General features: G+C 39.1%; 1 protein-coding gene and 1 long non-coding RNA gene across 9 annotated transcripts in view; one reads left to right on the plus strand and one right to left on the minus strand.

The window, feature by feature from the left end:
• The window catches only part of LOC132359410 (uncharacterized), an 86,284-nt gene that overhangs the window by 14,796 nt on the left and 51,693 nt on the right, over window positions 1-19,795 (plus strand). For both annotated transcript variants that reach the window (XR_009500839.1, XR_009500840.1), the window contains exons 2-3: window positions 5,017-5,105; window positions 6,172-6,250. This is a non-coding gene — a long non-coding RNA (uncharacterized LOC132359410). The remainder of the gene's footprint in view (window positions 1-5,016; window positions 5,106-6,171; window positions 6,251-19,795) is intronic.
• The window catches only part of SLC12A1 (solute carrier family 12 member 1), a 93,063-nt gene continuing 86,142 nt past the window's right edge, over window positions 12,875-19,795 (minus strand). For all 7 annotated transcript variants that reach the window (XM_059913341.1, XM_059913346.1, XM_059913345.1 and 4 more), the window contains 3 exons: window positions 16,624-16,759; window positions 15,195-15,262; window positions 12,875-14,155 (listed from right to left, as the gene is read on the minus strand). In XM_059913341.1, the coding sequence (XP_059769324.1) occupies window positions 14,020-14,155; window positions 15,195-15,262; window positions 16,624-16,759 (340 nt within the window). In that variant the 3' untranslated portion in view covers window positions 12,875-14,019. The remainder of the gene's footprint in view (window positions 14,156-15,194; window positions 15,263-16,623; window positions 16,760-19,795) is intronic.

Genomic DNA, 19,795 nt, shown 5'->3' on the forward strand with positions numbered 1-19,795 from the left:
CCAGATAATCCAGGATAATCCCTCTATCTCAAGGTCAGTAATCTTAATGACATCTGCAAAGTCCCTTTTGCCATATAAAGTAACATAATCACATTTTCCAGGGATCAAAGTGTAGATATCTTTGGGTGCCATTACTATGTGTACCATAAAACACCTAGAACAGCTCTTTTAGGCAATCAATAGGCCTTCTCTTTTAGCTGGGTTGATGGCCCGTAGAGTCAGTTTGGTATGGAAATGGGGTGGAAGAGGTAAAAGAAGATATTGAGATCAAGCCTAGTCATTCGGGTAATTTAACCCCTTTTCAACCATTCTAAGATGGGTGAAAGTCTGTCTGCCTACTGCCTCTAAGAGGGCCAACCTGCTTCTCACGATAGCATGGTGTCGAGGGGAAGCTTCCAGATTTGTGATCAATAAGCCTTACAAAAGCAGGCCTGGTTTTTTTCCCAAATGTTCCCAGGGATGGGCTTATTTTCTCACATTCCCTGAGAGCACTGGTGCCTCTCCTGTTGGCTCCCAGTTGCTGGAAGCCATCTGCCTTCTTCTTCTCCTCCTCTTCCCTCACGTGGGCCCCATCTCAGTCAGGGTTACTTCTTGGAGGGAGCAAATGGGACCAGGGAGCAGGATGTGGAGAATGACTGTGGAAGCAGAAGTCAATGTTGGGGCCACCCTGGAACTGTTATGCTAGTGGAGACCCACTGGGTAGTTGATTTGGGTGCAGGCAAATGTTGTGGCAGTCATTCTGAGCAGAATGTGAGCACCAGAGCCTTTCTGTACCACTGGGAGTGGCTCCAGGAAAAAGGATGCCTAGCTAAGACACTACCTCTGAGAGTTTTGATATCTTTATTTCTCAGTCTCATTGGTTGCGCCTGATTTCCTCCATGACATTAAACAACTGTTGTATGATTTTTCTGTTGGTAGCACACAATTTTTCCAAATTAAAAAAAAAAAAGACAGGAACAAAAAGGTTATGCTTTTCATCTGTGTCTGTGTAAACAAACCCAGTAATTACCATAACTCAAATTGCTGCTGAAGCTCTCCATATTTTAATGTGCACACTGTCGCTCTTGCTACTAAATCTCTGCATATATCCTGGGAAGTTAATCCTGAATTAGGAAACAGAAAAACTGATTAAAATAACATTGGGCCAAGTCCATGATTTTTATATTCATAAGATTCAAAATTTCTGTGAGGAAATGTGCAATGCAAATTGAATTACCTTCCAGAGTAATAAAAAAAAAAAAAAAGAAGGAAACCAAAACAATGGTAAAATATGGGTATCCATGCAGAGAGATGTATGAATTAGGCTTTCTGTGGTTTGCTTTGATTGTGATTCAATATTCCACTCCTCTGAAACAACCTTTACTTACCAGGCTGCATAAACTCAATTCTCCTCAGTATAAAGTGAATATTATCCAGTTTTCAAGTAGCAACATTTCCTTAAATTCTACACTTTTATCAAAAGAGGTTTTTCACTGAACTTTGAAGATAACATTATTAGTCCTTGCAAATGTTCTAATCACGGTCTTTCTTGATTGCCTTTAGGACAAAAGAGCAGTTGTAAATGTTCAAAGAAAAATCAGGAAGGTGAAAGGCCATTGTTTTTGTGCCTATTGTCATGGGGTAGGTGAAACTGAGTATTAAGGAAATAGTGTAGAAAATTCAGGTCTCCACATTTTCCTTTAATAAATTGGGCTAATTTTAACTCTCTCCCACATATCTTTCTTTTTTCCCTCCATACCCACTCTTGTCCCTTTCTACCCTGTTTCCTGCCTGGGAAGGCTGACCTGTAGGAACTGAACCAATGAGCTCTCTTGCTCTCTGGCTTGCGTTTGGGTTTGGCAATAGACAGCCCCAGCAAGAGGTCAGAGGGAGAGGGGAGGGTAAGATCAGAGTTCCCTCCGCATGGCTGTGCCTCTCCGCTGAAGACCACTGCTCTTGTCATGGTTGCCCTTTCTTCCAGGCTCTGGAAACTGCTTTCTCCCCCTTTTCCTTCAGGCCTGGCACTGTTTGTTATAAGCTTCAGGGTACTGTACTCTCCTTTGTGGTTTTGGTTTCCCATATCTTGCCAAACCTTTATAAATACCCTCTTTAGTAAACACTCCTCAAATTATTCTAATTTGACTGAGCTCTGTTTCATATTTCAACCCTTACAGAGACAGAATCTGCCTCATCCAGCCCTATATCTAAATTCTTCCCACGTCCTGGGCCCACCATCATTTCTTACCAGGACTACTAACTGACCTTTCTACTTCTACTCTTTTTTTTTAAAGGGAACGCTATTTATTTATTTATTTATTTGGCTGTGTTGGGTCTTCGTTTCTGTGCAAGGGTTTTCTCTAGTTGTGGCAAGCGGGAGCCACTCTTCATCGCGGTGCGCGGGCCTCTCACTATCGTGGCCTCTCTTGTTGCGGAGCACAGGCTCCAGACGCGCAGGCTCAGTAGTTGTGGCTCACGGGCCTAGTTGCTCCACGGCATGTGGGATCTTCCCAGACCAGGGCTCGAACCCGTGTCCCCTGCATTAGCAGGCAGATTCTCAACCACTGCGCCACCAGGGAAGCCCCATCTACTTCTACTCTTTATGGCTCGAAATCTTCTAAAAGTTTCTCATCACAAATATAATAAAGTCCAAATTCCCTACCATGGCCCAGGGGCCTGTCACACTGTTAACATTCAACTTCATCTTGAGTCACGCTCATCTCCTAGGTGCTAGAACACACCAACTTCTCTTTTGCCTGAGGACCTTTGTCCATGTTGGTCACTCTGCCTGGGGTGTTCTGCTCCCCGTCCTTCGTATGGTTAGCACTGTCAAAGACAAAAAAAATGAGTAAGTGAGGAGATGGATTTTATTCAGGCTATTGCAATAGGGAAACACCTCAGATCTGAAGATTAGAGTACGTATTAAGTTTCTATGGTTGGTGTAACAAATCATTGCAAATTAGCGGCTTTAAACAATAGAAAGTTATCCTATTATTGTTGTGTGGGCCAGAAATCCAAAATGAATCTTACGTGGCTAAAATCAAGGTGTTGGCAGGGCTGTGCTGCCTCTGGAGGGTCCAGGGGAGAGTATGTTCCCTTTCTTTTTCCCACATCTAGAGCTGAATTCCTTGTCTCCTGGTCCCTTCCTCTATCTTCAAAACCAGTGATGTAGCATCTTTTCTCTGACTCTGCTTCTCTCTGCTTCCATCACATGGCTGTCTTCTCTTTTATCTATGGTCGGGTCTCCTTCTGCACCCTTCTTACAAGGATACTTGTGATTCTGTTTAGGGTCCAACCAGATAATCCAGGATAATTGTCCCGTCTCAAGCTCATTAATCACATCTACAAAATCTCTTTTTCCGCATAAGGTAAGATATTCATAGATTCCAGGGATTAGGACCTGGATATCTTGTAGGGCCATTTTTCAGCCTACTACAGCGTGTCTCAGCAGAGGGGTTTGCCTTAGATTTTTATGGGGAGGAGTAGACAAGTTACAGGTGGGGTTATTTATAGTTGGGATTGTTTTTTCAATCAAAGCAAGTTTCAGTGGAACAGGAAATGCTTAGCTGGTTTCAGGGGAACAAACAATTCTAATCTTGGCTAATTATTCATGAGACAAAAAGAAAGAGGATCTCTGACCATGTCAACAGATTCAGGCAAAAGGAGAATGGTCTGGGTTTAACCTTGTCACCAGTAAAAATGAGAGCCATCTACAAATCTTTTGGGAGTCCTGAGAAAGAGTGGATAGCAAGTCTTATCTAAGCCATGTGGGGAATGGTGGTTCATTGCAGTTAGTCATTTTCTAGAACACAAAGGGGTGAGGGATTTGGGGAGAAAAAGACTGGGGAGATTTCTTAACCATCACTGTTTTCTGGGGGCATAGAAGTCAGGTAAAGTTCAACACTGTCATCACCTTCTCATCCTTAAATATATTTTCATAGATGCCCTCCCTGAACACCCTATGTAAGTAACTGCCCTCTGCATTATTCTCTGTCATAGTTTCCTCTTTATTTCCTTCACAATATTTTTCACAATCCATAATTATTTTGTATACTTATTTGCTTGTCTCTCTAGACCATAAACTTTTTGAGGACAGGGAAAATGGTTGTCTTATCTTAAGAGCTTAGAACAATGTATCTTTATATCTTTACAGCCTGGCACATTTTTGTTGAATTGACAAAAGAAGCAATACCAGATGGCCAATAAACTCATGATAAACTGTCTAGTAATTACCTCATTGGTAGTGAAATAAATAAGGATAAAAATAACAGTGAGGTAGACAAAAGAGAGTCAGACATCGTAGGCAGCAGGACCCACATGTTCAGAGACACACAGTGGTGTGTGTGGAATGTGGGGCATGGCTGGTGTGAGATGGGACCTGAGCCTGGCAGGCTTTGGCTCCACAGTGAGTCAAAGACCAAACCTCAAAGGAGGTGGGGCTCTATACTTCCTATTCCCCTCAGTGCCTGCATTCATTCATCCTTTCAACAAATATTTTTGAATGTGTTCAGTTTGCCAGGCACTGGTCTAGACTTTGGGGACGTAACAGAGAACGGACCAGACAAAAATTAGTCTGACAGTAAATAGAAGAAGTGATTAAAATAAATAGTGCTGAATGTTAAAGAGAAAAGCAGAGCAGGAAAGTGAAATGTGGAATGTAGGCTTGCAATTTAGAGAGAGTGGCCAGGGAAGGCCTCAGTGAGAATATGCTATTTGCCAGGTGTGGGATTAGGGGTGGAGGGCATGTAACCAAACTTGAAAGAAGTGGTATTTGGGAGAAAGGCATTCCAGGCAGAGGGCACAGCAAGCACTCAGGTCCTGAGATGCAAACTCACCTGTAAGAAGGCTGGTGTGGTCTAAACAGAGTGACAGAGAGGGGTGCACAGTTGTAGGAGATGAGGCCACAGAGGCAAGGGGTGAGGGTTGCAGTTGTAGGGCCTTATAAGCTTTTGTAAGGACGGTGGCTTTTCCACTGAGTGAAATGGGAAACCATTGGAATAGTTTGATAAGAGGATTGACATGCTCTATTTCATTTAACAGGATTGCTTGGGCTGCTATTTTGAAATGAGACAGAAGAGGATCAAGGCCCAATGCAGGAAGACCCTTTAGGAGGCTACTCCGTGATCCAGGTGAGAGATGATGGAAATAGCACGTATCAGGGAGGTAGCAGTGGAAATGATGAGAAATGGTTAGATTCCGGATATACTCTGAAGCCACTAGAATTTGCTGATGGGTCAGATGAGAAGTGAGGGAGAGAAGTCAAGGATGACTACAAGATTTACGGCAAGGATGGGGTTGCCATTTACTGAGATTTGGAAGAATACTAAAAGAGCAGCTTTGGGAAGGAAGGTCAAGAACTCAGTTTGGGACACATTAACTCCAAGGTGCACAAGTAATACTTTTAAAAATAGAACTCATTTTGAAAATGTTCCTGTGAACATTAGGAAATTATAGAACTGGTGATCATCTCTCTCCAGTGTGCTAGTTGCGTTAGTTTAATATCTTTCAAGACCTGTTATTGCTTACTTCTCTGAACTTCTCACCTTCCCGGAGAATATTTCTACCACTTCTTTGTTGGGAGAAGTACAACAGGAAAATTAGAAAATCTAAGTATATAACTGCTTTGGAAATAACAATAGAAAAGTCTGTATGTGAAATATCTCCTTTTCCTGATCTCTTGGGCATCCAAAAGAGCAGATGAATTGAATTTGGAAGTTGAAGAAAGCCACCAGCTTTGGGGAAAGAGCTGCATCAGAACAGAGGCCCAGCTTTGGCCCCCAGGACTCTGCAGCTGAGTCCACAGCTTGGCAGTTACCATGTCTTTCTCTAAAAAGTTGACTGCCTAGCTTTGGCCTCAGGCAACCCTGTGCTGAGAGATCTTCCAGGCAGAGAAAGAGAGCCCAGGCTCCTTGCTCCAGATGTCATTGCTTGTCACCTGCTCTGAAGTGATGACACTCATAACCTAGATCTTGGCCTTAACCTCTGAGTTCTCCTGCATCCCTCATGTTGAACTGCCCAACCTGAAAATACACTCTAAGTCTCACACAAGAGCTCCATACACTCTGCTTCACTGCAGAGTCATTCCATGTAAATTAATTTTCCAGGTAACTGAAGCTTAGCTGTCCTTTGATGTCAACCATAGGAAGGAAAATTTTTCTGAGGCTGAACTGTAAACATTCTTGCTTTCTTAACCAGGGCACCTAGAACAAAACTGAACTTTTATGACGTTAGGCTGTCTCCTCACAACTTGATGATGCCTTCAGGCTCTAGTGAGGTATGTAGAGTCTGTGCCTACTACACTTACAACCTCAAACTGCTGTGTATTCGAGGCTTGTATTTTCTTTTTAAAAATGTTTTTGTTGTTTTGCTGCATCACCCCTGCTGCCATTGCTAGTTACTGCTTGATTATTTGGATGCTTCACAGACCATTTTTAACTTATTATCTGATTCCAAGCTTGGGTCTTAGTAGCTAAAATATGATCTTCAGAAATGCAAGATAGCATTTGTGGTCGACAGAATTGTAAGGTGGCCCCTTCATGTTCACACCCTGTGTAATCTCCTCCCCTTGAATCTGATCAGGACTTGAGTATGATGGGATGGCCACTCCAATGATTAGGTTACCTGTATGTTTGGCAAAGGTGAAGGGACTTTGATTATGTAAAGTCCCATAATCATTTGACTTTAAGTTAATCAGAAGGAAGATTGACCCAGGTGGGCCTGACTTAAGCAGGCAAGCCCTTTAAAAGATGATCTAGAGGTTAAGAGGTTTTCTCTCCTGTTGGCTTTGAAGAAGTAAACTACCATGCACCTATAGCAGCACCTATCTATAGCAGCAAAAAAATTAATTTGGCCAAAAACCACATGAGCTTGGAAGAGGACCCTGAGCCTCAGATAAGAACACAGCCCTGAGCAACACCTTGACTGCAGTGCTGTGAAACCCTGGGCAGAAAATCCAGCTTAAGCTATGTCTGTACTCTCAACCCATGGAAACTGTGAGATAATAAATGGGTATTGTTTCATGCTGATAACGTTTGTGATAATTTATTATGAAGCGATAGAAAACTAATACAGTATCCTATTTGGATTTTGTATTTAAAAGGGTAAAAGCATACTGCACTTGCAATGCATGGGTTCATACAAACTTAATCACATTATTATAATTACCCCATCCTACTATGCATAATAGCAATTCTGAGTTTTATTCATCTCGGGAAATAAAACTCCAGAACCTATTAAGATTATGCTTGTCCATTCCTGAGCTTCAGCAAATAAAATATGCAGGGCTGTAGTGGAAATCCAACTCAATATTTCTTTTCTCTACTAATTTTTCTACCCAGGAGAGAATCATAAATTAGAAAAAAAAAGATCTCATGTTTTAAAAAAAAACTCAAATGGAACAAAACTAAACTTATCAGTGGCTGTGTGGTGGGGTCAACTTTTTCTACATGATATTTTAGTTACCTATATTATAAATAAGTGCAAAAAAAATCATGATAGTATAATATCTCTTATATTTTTGAGCATTTTATAAAACTTTAAAAAGTTTATTTCATACGACCTTCACAATATATGTCACTTCAAACACGAATTAAGAACTAAACACAGCCTAGCAGGCTAGTAATTTGTTTATTTATATATTCAATTTTTTAAATATTGTTTTTGAGTAATTATTATTGGTGCATAGTAAAAATCAAATCTCTCTTTCACAGCCACCTTCATTAATCTTGTTTTCCTCTCCAGAGTCAACTCTTACTGGTTTCTTGTACATTTTTCTAGAGGTATTCTCTGCAGTTACAAATAAATATTCAAACATGATGTGTTAATTTTAGTAATTTATATTTTACTAGAAATTGATATATTTCACTGGAATTTAAATAATTTACCGGAATAAAGTTTTAAAGGGTGTTCTTCTCCATAGTTGTACTCATAGTTCCTTGCTCATTTGTAAATTAGTACATTTATATTTTATCCTTCAACATTCCTTTTTTTTTTAAGCGATAGCAACAAACAGCACTTGAGCTTATCAGTTGTACTGTTTTTGTCTGTCCTGGTCTAACATTTAGTTAAGTACTTACCATAAAGTGCTCAGCCAGGTACTGTGCTCTGCTTTTAATACACACGATCTCATTTCCCTGCAACAACCCTCCAGGGTAGATCTTTTAATAATGCTCATTTTACATATGAGAAAGTGGATTCTGCAGGAGGCCAGGTAATGAGCCTTCCACTAGTAAGTGGGGAAAACTGAGACTCAACCCCTCTCTTTCTGACTCCAGAACCTCAGCTTTTAATTTTACTTCCCTGCTTTTCTTCCTTAATGTCTTCTTCATGCTTTCCTTTAATTATCTTGCACAGTTTCTAACTTCTTGAGTTGACCATTAACTTTCATTTTTCGTATTTATTAATAAATCCATTTATAGATATAAATCTACCTCTGAGCCTGCCTTATCAGCATAAACTATGTTTTGTTATGTGGAATTTGCAACGTCATTTTTGCTAAATAGTCAAAATGTGTTATTTCTTTCTTTTTTGACATGAGATATTTAGAATTTTATTTTCCCAGTGAGTAAGGTTTCTCATGTTGTTTATATATTTGTAAATAATATTAGTTTTATTGTATTGTGATAAAAGCGTAATATTTCCTATTTCTACATGTTAGAATTTACTGAGTTATCTAATATATAATTTGTTTTCAAAAACATTCTATAGATTTCTAAAAGACAGTGTAGTGTTCGTGAGTGAGCACTATGGTACCTATTAAATCCATTTTTTTTTAAAATGTAGTTTGAATTCTCCTATACTTGATCTGTCTCAAAGTTGGAGAAATAGGTGAGCTGTTTCCTAAGAAAATTGACTTTCTTAGTGACTCTCTCCTCGCTTCCAATGATTCTTGTGTTATTTATGTCAATATGATGGTATTTATTTAGATAAAGCTCCATTATTATCATAGCTATATTATGGCTATATATCTTTTATAAATATAAAAAATGATGCTCTCTTATCCCTCCTAATTCTTTTAATCTTAAACTTTGAAATTAAAATTGCCAACTCTATTCTTTTTGTTTGAATGTTTCTCTATATTTTTTTATTCTTTTGTTTTTAGCCTTTTGGATATATAATTTAGAATATTATGCTAGCAGATCAAATAGAGTTTGATTTTATTTATTTTTTATTAAATTTGAGAGTGTTTAAAAAGATAAACACATTTATATTTTCTGTTTATTTCTTATATGTTTGATTTGTCTTTTATTCTATTGTATGATTTCTCTTTTTTTAAATGATAATTTTTTTCTGACTTTTTGGGATTATTTTTTCCTTGTTTTTATGTTCTTTATGCATCAGAATTTACATACAATGTTTTAAATTCTGTTAGGAGACAAATTTAAGCTATTTAAAAACTGTACCCAAACCTAGAATTATCAAAATTATTAAAGCCAATGACAAAATAGTGTCCACTGGCTTTCTCTTGTGAGAAATGCTGAGTCACTAGTGCTCCTCCTGGCACTGAGGATCTGTCCTGTGAGAAAACAGACATAAAAAGAGTGGAAAGGTGAAAAGAAGAGTGGGACTTTCAAGTGGTACCAAATTTATTTCACTTATCATTTCCTGTTTTTATATGCACAAGAATGGTATGTGATTTAAAAATCTATACCTACATAAGCCTAAAAAAAGGCATCTCAATTAATATAACAAAATGCCAAGTGATAGGATATTATGTCATAATTTAAATAGCAGAAATTTTTCTTCCTTAGTGGGACCTAAAATAGTGTGTTTAGAATGGTGTCATAGATGAGATGAAATATTATATATTCTTTTTGAAAACACTTTTCTGCATTAAAAAAAGGGAGGCTGAGATGGTTCTTTTCAGCATCAGAAATCCTAAAGAGGTAAGACTGACCAACACACCTTCCCTGGACAGGAGATTTTGCCTGTAGACCAAGGCTGCCATGCTCTGGGGCAGCTGGTGGCCCCGTGGGAATGCCTGGGTCAGATGCTGGGCCCTGAGCACTCTTGGCTTGACCTCTTGGCTCTTACTGCAACTCATGGGGATGCCCTGATCTGTCAGCAACTGGGACATTTGAGTCACACCCAAAGAGGAATTTCTCCTGTTCTCCCCCTGGGAGTCCAGACAGATTTCATCCTTATGTCAACACGTCCCCTACATCTCTGCAGAGGAAAACATTAGAAATATCTAGGTGGACTGGCTCCAGGTGACCTGTGCAGCAATATCCAGCCAGCAAGGATCCTGTGGATGCTAAGTCTGACAACCAGCAGATGTGCTGATCTTCTGTGAATGACACCGGGACCTTCACCACATCATCTGGTTATCGTTACAATCCTCCTATTTAATTTTAGCTGAAGGCCTGGTTGATATCGACTTGCAGTGCCAGTTTAGGAACCCAGCAGCCTAAGAACAGTGAGACCCAGGGACAAGATTGTCCATCTCTGAGTTTTCTTCTCTGTACAGTATTAGGAGAATTGTGCATTGAGGGCTGATTTTCTCTTTGGCTCAGCCTCTATTGCTGGCACATATCTTTCTGGTGCCTTTCAAGGACACCTATGAGATGCTCCACTGCAATACCCATGTCTGCTTTGAGTGCTCACTAAGCATACCATTTGGCCTCTCTGGGCAGCCATTCTGAATATTCTCAGTATCCAACAGAAGGGATCCCACCCAGTGCTGCACTCTGTCTGTCGTACCTTCAGCTTCTTAACCTTCACCTGCACACTTGGGGGAGGGGTTAGTGGAATTCTCCCAGGGTCTCCTGCAACTATTTCCTGTGACATGTTGGATTTTTCTCAGGAGCATTTGTTGCAAGCTGACCTTTTCTAGCTTTCATCCATCTCATCCCATGTAAACTCCAGCTTGATTGTATTTCTAAAAATATTATCATGTGAATGGCATCCTTCCTTAGTTTCCTGCCATGATGCAGAACTTTCCTATTTGTATGTCTCTTTGGTCATTTCAGAAAGGATCTGATAGGCAATGGAGAAAGAGAAATAGATGCCTTTGCTCTAGTTGTGTGTTTTGTTTTGTTTTTAACAGAAATCTGGTCATTTTGCATTTAGAGTGTCTGCAGGATATACAAAGAGAAACACCATGAAAATTAGTGATTGAATATATGGAACTGAGACTTAGGGGAGCTCTGTGTTAGAAATATAAATTTGGGAGGCATCAGCCCATGGTGGGAGTCAAGTCACAGGAACAGGGAAGACTGCCTAAAGCAGGAGTTCCAAAATCTTGTGGATCATCAGAATATACAGATTCCTTGGTCCTTCTCCCATAGATTCTAATTTAGTAGGCTTATGATTGTCCTCAAGAATCTATAATCTTTTTTTTTAAAGCTTCCATTGAAAGAGCTCTAAACTTGAGTACTGAGGGAAGAAATTGTAAGGCAATGCTCCCAGTGTGGTCTTCCTTACATAAGAAAGTTTTACGTCTATATGTACCTGGCTATGTTGTAGGGATGGTGGCAGGGTCATCAACTGAAAAAGTGATGAAGATTTTGAAAAGTCATTGTGAGAAAAGGGTAGGGATGCTGATGAGACACATGTACAAAGTGAGGGGACAGAGAAAGCTGGACATCAATGAGCATGAATGTGTAACCTTCTCCTTCTTGCTCAGCAACCTGAGTATAGACATAGAGATAGTAGGAGGTTGGGTTAATAGAGTTGGGTAGATCAAAAGACAAGGACAGGACACTGAGGACTACAAAAATTTGTTGGCATCTGACCATAGCCCCCATCCTTTCAATTTTCTGCTACCCTAACCTATTCCCAATACAGCTGCTCTTGACCTCAAGATCACCAGTCCCTTACTACCACCCATCCCTGTTTTTCTCGGTCCACGTTCTCCTCCTTTGTTAACCTGGAACTCAAGGGACATCCCTTCAGTCACTCTTTTGCCAATAACCCTCAAAATATTAAATAACTAGTTTAAGGTAATACCACTAATAAATGGTGAGACTGAGACTTGAACTTAGGCCAGCCTGAGTGTTTGTTTGTTTGTTTGTTTTTTGACCAATACTTTATATGACCCCTGCAGTTGGCATGGTGATACCCCACCCAGACCCTGTTTAATGAAGGACTTATTGCCGCAGCATCTGGGAGTGCTGTCAGCAGACAGACTTCAGCTGTCAGGCCCTTTGGTATGCCTCACCTGCAGAGAGTTGCCTCATCCAAGTTCACACTCCTTCCTGGTCCACCCACCTCCAATGACCGATAAGTGTGGGAGTATACAGTCCTGGCCCTCTCAGCCCTTCTTGGGACTACTCTGAAGGGACATTCTATCTCCAGAGCTCCCTGTGAGGTCACTGAGACTGTCCTTGGGACTGCATCACAGCTCACCTTTCCCTCACCCTTCCACAGGTGTTGATCCCAAGGGCACTCCTTAATAACCATGCTCCACGCTAAACTCTCTCCGAGTCTGCTTCCTAAGGGACCTAACATAACAGCTTCTTCAAGAAATGAGAGCCAGAATTTACTGTTATAGAAGTCATATGACTTTTCACCTTTTCCAGAGACCCTATCAAGTGTTTTAGGGAAGTGTCAGATCCAGATGAAGCCGGGTGCTCCTTGCCCTGGTCACCAGGATGGCATCTAGCCATTTGGATTTCAGGTACATAGGGCTCAAGAGAGAGGGCTAATCCAGGCCTCAGTTAAGTCCAATGGCGTCAGATTTGGAATAGGGATATCCTTCTTAAGCTTTGCTATTTCCCTTTTCCCTCCCTAGTCATCCTTCTGAGGCCAGAGTCTGGCCTGGAAGACTAATCTTGAATCCCAGCTTTAAACAACCTGCAGATGAGGCAACCGATTGAAAATTTCAGGCTCACATCTGATACACCATTGCACTGTGATTTTAGTGACTGAAAGGTAAAAACATGACCTAGGCCAGAGCAAATGAATTTGAGTGGTTTTATTTCAGGTTGATTTTTTCCCCTCATATTTTATCAGTTAGAATAAACAGTCATAATATGTTAGGAAAAAAAATAATCAAGCCATCCATCAGAAAAAAATTTTGGTTGTTTTTTAATATGATTAAGTATTATAGGAACACTAACAAATGAAAAAAAATCGATACTTGTATATTCCAAATTTGCAAGTTTCTCCACTTCACATTTTAATTATTCTTTTAAATCTATACAATCACTATGTAAAGTAACTAAATATATGATTCAGGATATATTTCTTTATAACAGAAAATGTGTGGTATTTGGTTTTCAATTAAACATCTATGAAGACTTCATCTGTGCTACCCACTTAATTAGAAAAAAAATATGCAAAGTAATACCATGCTGGAAATGTCTAAATAGGGAAAGCAACTAAAATTTACATATTAAGGATGGAATATATTGCATTTAATTGGAATATGTTGCCTCCTAATCCAGCTAATATATTTTTCAATCAGCCCCAAATTGAAGCCATATGTTATCAGCGATCACTCAGATCACTCTAAGTATATAATCTGTGTTATATTAAATAACCTTATTTAGGTAACTGCTTTAAACATTGTGTAGAAGCAAGTACTTCTTAAAGGTTTCAGTTATTGATTTTCAAATCTTCTTTGTAGGTATAAGCTTCTCAGAAGGCTAAGCATAATCACGTTTCCTGCCCAGTTGGTCTTTTCCTTTGATAACCACCCATGGTTACTATACCAGCCTGTCAATAGTCATTTAATGAGAAACTGCTGGGGGCTGAAGCCTCTACCAGGGCCTAGAAGCAAACAAAAGATTAGGTGTGCCTGGAAAAGCTTACAATAAATTGGTGGTTTTCATGGGCATAAGCCAGCATGGGTTTGCTTAATTTTCTTGTTTTTCAACAGCAATGACAAGATGTTTTTCTAGGGGTAGCATTGGCTTTGACACCCCCTTAAGCTGATAGAAAAAAAAGAATAGCTCCTATTAAGTAATAATAAAAAAAATGACAAAGTTTACTTGGTCTCCAGAGGTTTGCATATCCACAGATCAGATTTATAACATGAAGTACTGAAACATGTCTCCTACGTATTCATACATTAAGTTAAAATGTGTTCTAATCCTTTATCTTTTAAGAATAAAATGTCAGGACATTTTTGTGATTTCCTCTAACTAGTAAGACAGGAGGAAGGTTCTTCGTGAGGATTTCCAACCAAGCCATGTACAACCAATCTGATATAGATCCTTTTCTTGCCACTGGAAGGCTCCTGACAGCATGGAAGAAAAATAAAGAACAAACGTGACAATTAGTACAGGCAGTAACATCACTAGTTATCTGAGCTATGTAATAACAAGTGGCCTGAACCTTTTATGTGCCTCCCCGACAAAATGAAAGCATGGAAATTATTTTGAATATAGATATTAAATTGATATATTTCTCAGATAATATAAATATCTACAAACCAGAAAAATAGGCTTGGGCATTGTAGGGTAGAGGCAAAGCATACATATAATAAATTTTCACTCTTTAAATAGAAAATGTGATCAACCAATACCTCTCCCCATTTTTGGAAAAAATGATTTTTCCTAATAGTTTAAAGCTATTATATTTGGGAGAAACAGTTATTTGAGCCCTACCACCCAATTCAGGAGAACAATCTATGTCTTAAATGGATAGTCCTCCAGTGTAGACCTTGTTTGAAGACATACTTACCTTTGTACACAGGAGTCAGTTCATGAGGTATAAATGTGAAATTGTTGGTTTTCATGTTTAGCAATGAATCTTTAGGTAAACATTCATATTTTCAGCAGGTACACCCCTAACATTTGTGGAGTGGAGGGCAAAGAGTGGAAATGGAAAAGCCTACTCCTTTTTCTCCTGCCCTGGCCTCTTCCCCCATGGTAAAGAGCCTTGCAAACATGCTGTGGACTCCATACCTCAGGAGCATACCTCAGGAGCAGCTATCTAGGGAAGGGGCCTGGGAACCTTGGTAGCCAACTTGGGGCTAATTAGGCAGGGAATTCCAGGGTCAGGTTCCCTGGAACCTGGGAGGAGCCAGGGTTCTAGATGGGCATTCACTATGCCCCTGGCCCTTTGGGTGGGGAACACCTGGTGGAAAGTCCAAATGGAGCCCTCTAAAGCCCATGGGCCTCAATTGTCAGTGTCTCAGGGTGGCCTTTATTTTCCCTCGCTGCCTAAAATCCCACATGTTCCAAATTTAACTTTCCACCTGAATAGTTGTGAGCTTTTAAGTTCACAACTAAGGTTTCTGTGTAACAATCTTAAATGTCTGCAATGATACTTACAGGACTATGAGGTTAGCAGCTCTTGAGTGCTCCTGTAAGAGTTCGTTCAGTCGAACTTGGCGGTAACTCTGTGGACAACATTCAGATTTTGTTGAGGGCAGTTTTCCCAGAATTATGAATGAGAATTTATCTTCTTACCTCAAATTATGGACAAGTAGAAAAACCTCATTTAAAAGAATTACAGTTATTTCATTCAGGTTTGGAAACTTAACAGTGTTTTTAAAACTCATGGGAAATTTTAGAAACATAAAGAATAAGACCATTGTGCTATGGTGGCTTATTAAATTCTAGAAGAATAAAACAAACAAGCAACATGGATAACGGTAAAAAGAAGATAAGAATGGCCAGCGCTGGGGAACAGGTTTGCAGCTGAAGGAAACTAACCTAATCTTGATACTAATTTGATATCCTAAGAACATAGGTTATACCCTAGTCTATCCTTATTTAAGCTCTTTGATTTTTACCAGCACAGGGGACTGGTTTCAATGAAAGAGTCACCAAAAGACACATTTGGAAAAATAACTACATTAACTATTTTGCAGTGATGAGAGTAATATTTATTATTACATTTCACTGGTTCAGAAACCAAGGTTTAGATAAGTGATTTGCTCAATTATATGAAAACTTTTTGTTAGAACTGGGAAGTTTATCACACACAGAGCTTATGATTCTTAGCTCAGTATTTTTCCACTAAATTTGAAAGGCTTTTAGTATCTCCTGCTCTAATTTGTTCCAACTTCAGCTCCTAATATAATTTATTTAAATTTTGTAGTTTAGAGGTTCTTGTGGTCCTTTTCCTTGAATGTCTAATCCAATTCAGATGTCAATTCTTCAGCCTTATTTTTATGTCCCTGCCTTTTTCATCATCCTCACTATTGCAACTTCATTCAGCTCAGGCCATGTGGGTAACTCCCATTTTATTGGGTTCTCTAGAAGAGCCCACCATTTTACATCCGTCCTACAAGATGTGCTGGATCCAACTTTCATATTCATTGCTCCAATTACATATTTTCTCAGATCCCTGTGTTAGTTTTTATACCTAACTTTATCAGGTTAAAATTCTTTGTTATTGTCTCAAACTGTGAGTCAATCTATATTTACTTTTCATATGTATTGACTTAAATTATTTTAGACTGATGGGTCTGTCTCCTATTCTATAAAATTAAATTGGAAAGAAGACTTCACAATATGTATCAATAACCTGTTTTTAACTTAAAAATTGATTTTATACTAAAAAATGAAAACAATTTTCTAAATCCTCATATTCAATAATACGATTGAAAAATCACTTGAAATATGGAGAAACCCTGGATCTTGAATAATGAAATTCTATAATAGATACATTACTTCTTGATCTTTAAATCAACCATTGTTTTCTTTTTCAGCTAGTTAAATAGCAAAGTAAAGGTTAAGGGAGACAAGTCCTTACCTTTTCCTTGACTGCTTCCAGCTCTGCATCTGTAATTTTCCACGGAGTTTCTCTCTTTAATTTCTCAGCAGTTGTTAAATCTTTGCAGCTTTCATGGAGACGATATGGTTCAATCATTTCTTCAAAGAATTTCCAGCTGAAATTGGAATTATAAAAGAGGCCTCACAGTGGGAAACCAACTCATTATTTCACAAATACTCTAGGTATGACTAGCTCTGCTGGCTGCAGAATCAGAGCTGAATGTCATGCAAATCTTTTAAGAATTATCTTTGCAGGGGACTTTCCGTGAGTAAAACCATGGCTATAGTAGTGCCTCCCTATGCAGGGAAATGCCTTAACGTGTGTGAGGCCTTGATAGTCTACTAGGCATTAGATCCTCAATATAAATACACAAACACACAGATAGTAATTATTCTGCAAATACATGTTCTACATAATATAGTCAAAGACACAGTTGTAACGTAGACACTTCAGCCCATACATAAGTTTTCCATCTGCTTATTTTATAGATTCTATGGGAGACATTCATGAATTAATGTAGGAGATGAACTAGCATCCCTGAGAGTTGGATAGGGTTGCCCTCCTCACCTTTAGTCCACATGGCAACTCCCACTCATGGCAGGAGGCTGCAGGCAGGTAGGAGAATAGTAACTAAGAGGAGCAAGTAAGTGAGTTTAATGGCTGTAAAACAATTTGAATGTTTGCTGTAAATAATGTAGCCTTTGTCCTTCTGGTATCTGATGTTGCTGCCTGAGATTTTCAAATGGCTATTGTTCAGGTGCATGTTAGAGGAAAACACAAAAATCAATAATATTTTAAAATCTGAGGGCATTTTAGAGCGATTAAGAAGAAATCATTGAATAGAAAAGTAGGAGCAGTATCTCAGAGCTGCGGAATATTTTAAAAATTGCTGAAAAATCTCATTCTTGTCTTTCATGAGAATCTCATAAGACTTTTTTTTTTTTTTAAGTAGAGGGAAGGATTTTTTATTTTATTTATTTATTTATTTATGGCTGTGTTGGGTCTTCTTTTCTGTGCTAGGGCTTTCTCTAGTTGCGGCAAGCGGGGGCCACTCTTCATCGCGGTGCGCGGGCCTCTCACTATCGCGGCCTCTCTTGTTGCGGAGAACAGGCTCCAGACGCGCAGGCTCAGTAGTTGTGGCTCACGGGCCTAGTTGCTCCGCGGCATGTGGGATCTTCCCAGACCAGGGCTCGAACCCGTGTCCCCTGCACTGGCAGGCGGATTCTCAACCACTGTGCCGCCAGGAAACCCCCAAGACTTATTTTTAAAATAGCACAAAACAAAGTTTATAATTTATAGGAGTAGTTGTCTTTACTATGCTACTGTAAGATGATCTCAAATATAAAGTTTTCTTTGGTTTTATATAATGTGGCTTACTTATAATTTAGTAACTTTGGAATGAGTGATAATTAGAATCAATGTGCTGTTAGGTTAAGAAATTAAAATATGAAGCAATGAGTTCAGTGATCTCATCAGTTGTCCTGATTTAGGATTTGTACAAAGTACAGAGATTACAAAGGAGTAGGTTGTCCCTACCAGTGTGCTTTTTTTAAGGGATTGAAGAGATACTTACTGCAGTAGATTTCTGATGCTTTGACTTATTTAGAATGGTAGACAATGACAGGGAAGGAATAAGACTGATAGGCCCTATTATTCTTTCAACCACACAATACTTTTATTTGCTATTCCTCCCAACAGTGCTGTGCTTTCAGAGACCTTGGCGGTAATCAGTGCAAAGTTGCTGGCCTAGGAGAAAAGAGCCTGGGTTCTTGCTCCAGCTCTTCCATTGTCCTCCTTGACCTGGATAACCTTGCCTATAATAGGGGGTAACAATGGCTGCTCAAAGCTGGCACGTGGTTGGTGTGAGTGTTAATATGATGATTTGGGTGACAGTGCTCTGAAAAGTATGAAGTGCCCTATAAAAGCAAGGCATTCATTTTACTCAACAGCCATAGGACTGAGGTTAGCAATTGACAGTTTCTCTGTTTAAGCTCTACATATAATTATTTTGATCAGGATAAGAGTTTTCTTAGCATCTCAGCCCAGGTGCTTATTAGAAAGAGCAGTTCAAAAATAGTTTCCTAAGAAATGGAAAGTGGAAAGGCGATTGCTGGTTGTCCCCCCGGCATGCATACTATGTTTCTCCATTGTAGTTTGGGTGGGAATGACTCTATCCCCAGCATCAGCCAGTCAATACAACTCTATTCCTTCTGCCAGACTGACTGGCCAGGGTGGGCACATAACCCAGGAAAGCTTGACCAATAGACACCTTGCATTTTACTGACCACAGCAAGTGGCTCAGTGGCTTGGGTTGGTGCTACCTGAATGCAGCCAATGACCTGAGTTCAACAACTGGGGAAGAGACAAACTTTTTCTCCCACTGAACACAAATGAGCAAATATGTAGTTCTGGCTACTATGGGCAGTCATCTTGGTTTTATAAGCTAAATCAACTTTGATTGATGATTTCATAATGTAAGGTAGAGTAGAGAGAATGAAGGAGAATTAGTCCTTAATTGTAAAATTAACCGTCTAGATCAAGCTTCACCTGAAAGCCAAAATACCCTTGGATTTTTCAGTTAAGTTTGATAATAATTTCTATTATTTAAGTCACTATGAGTTAAGTTTTCTTTTCCTTGCAATTGAAGCATGCTAAGTGACACAGTAGGTTATAATGGGGCTATATTTGTTCATTTATTTTCTCTAAACTCTTACTGCTCCTTATCTATGTTTATCTTTGATTTCTTCATCCTAAGGCTCATCCCTGAGTTGGCCATTTTCCATTCTCCTAGCTTGGTGAACCAAACGTAGCTCAAAATTTCTATTTGATTCTTATTAAATCTGATCTTTCTTATAATTATTTTTTAATTCTAGAATAGTTCAAGTATTACATACTATTAAATATAAGTGAGAATTAATTTAATTAAAAAAATTAACTTATAGCTGCCCTGCCTTCCCCATCCTTGTTCCTCATAATAACGAAGTTAAAAACATTTTTTGACTGCATAAAAATTTCCCCCTAAGTTCATATAAGAGTTCTTCTCTCAAATTAATATATTTGTTGTTTTTGTGATCACACTAGCATCTTTCAACTAAATTATCTAGTTAATTGCTTCTAGTTTCTCTCTGATTTCTGTTTAAAGATTGCTGTT

The sequence above is a fragment of the Balaenoptera ricei genome, chromosome 2 (assembly GCF_028023285.1).
Source record: "Balaenoptera ricei isolate mBalRic1 chromosome 2, mBalRic1.hap2, whole genome shotgun sequence".
Classification (NCBI taxonomy): domain Eukaryota; kingdom Metazoa; phylum Chordata; class Mammalia; order Artiodactyla; family Balaenopteridae; genus Balaenoptera; species Balaenoptera ricei.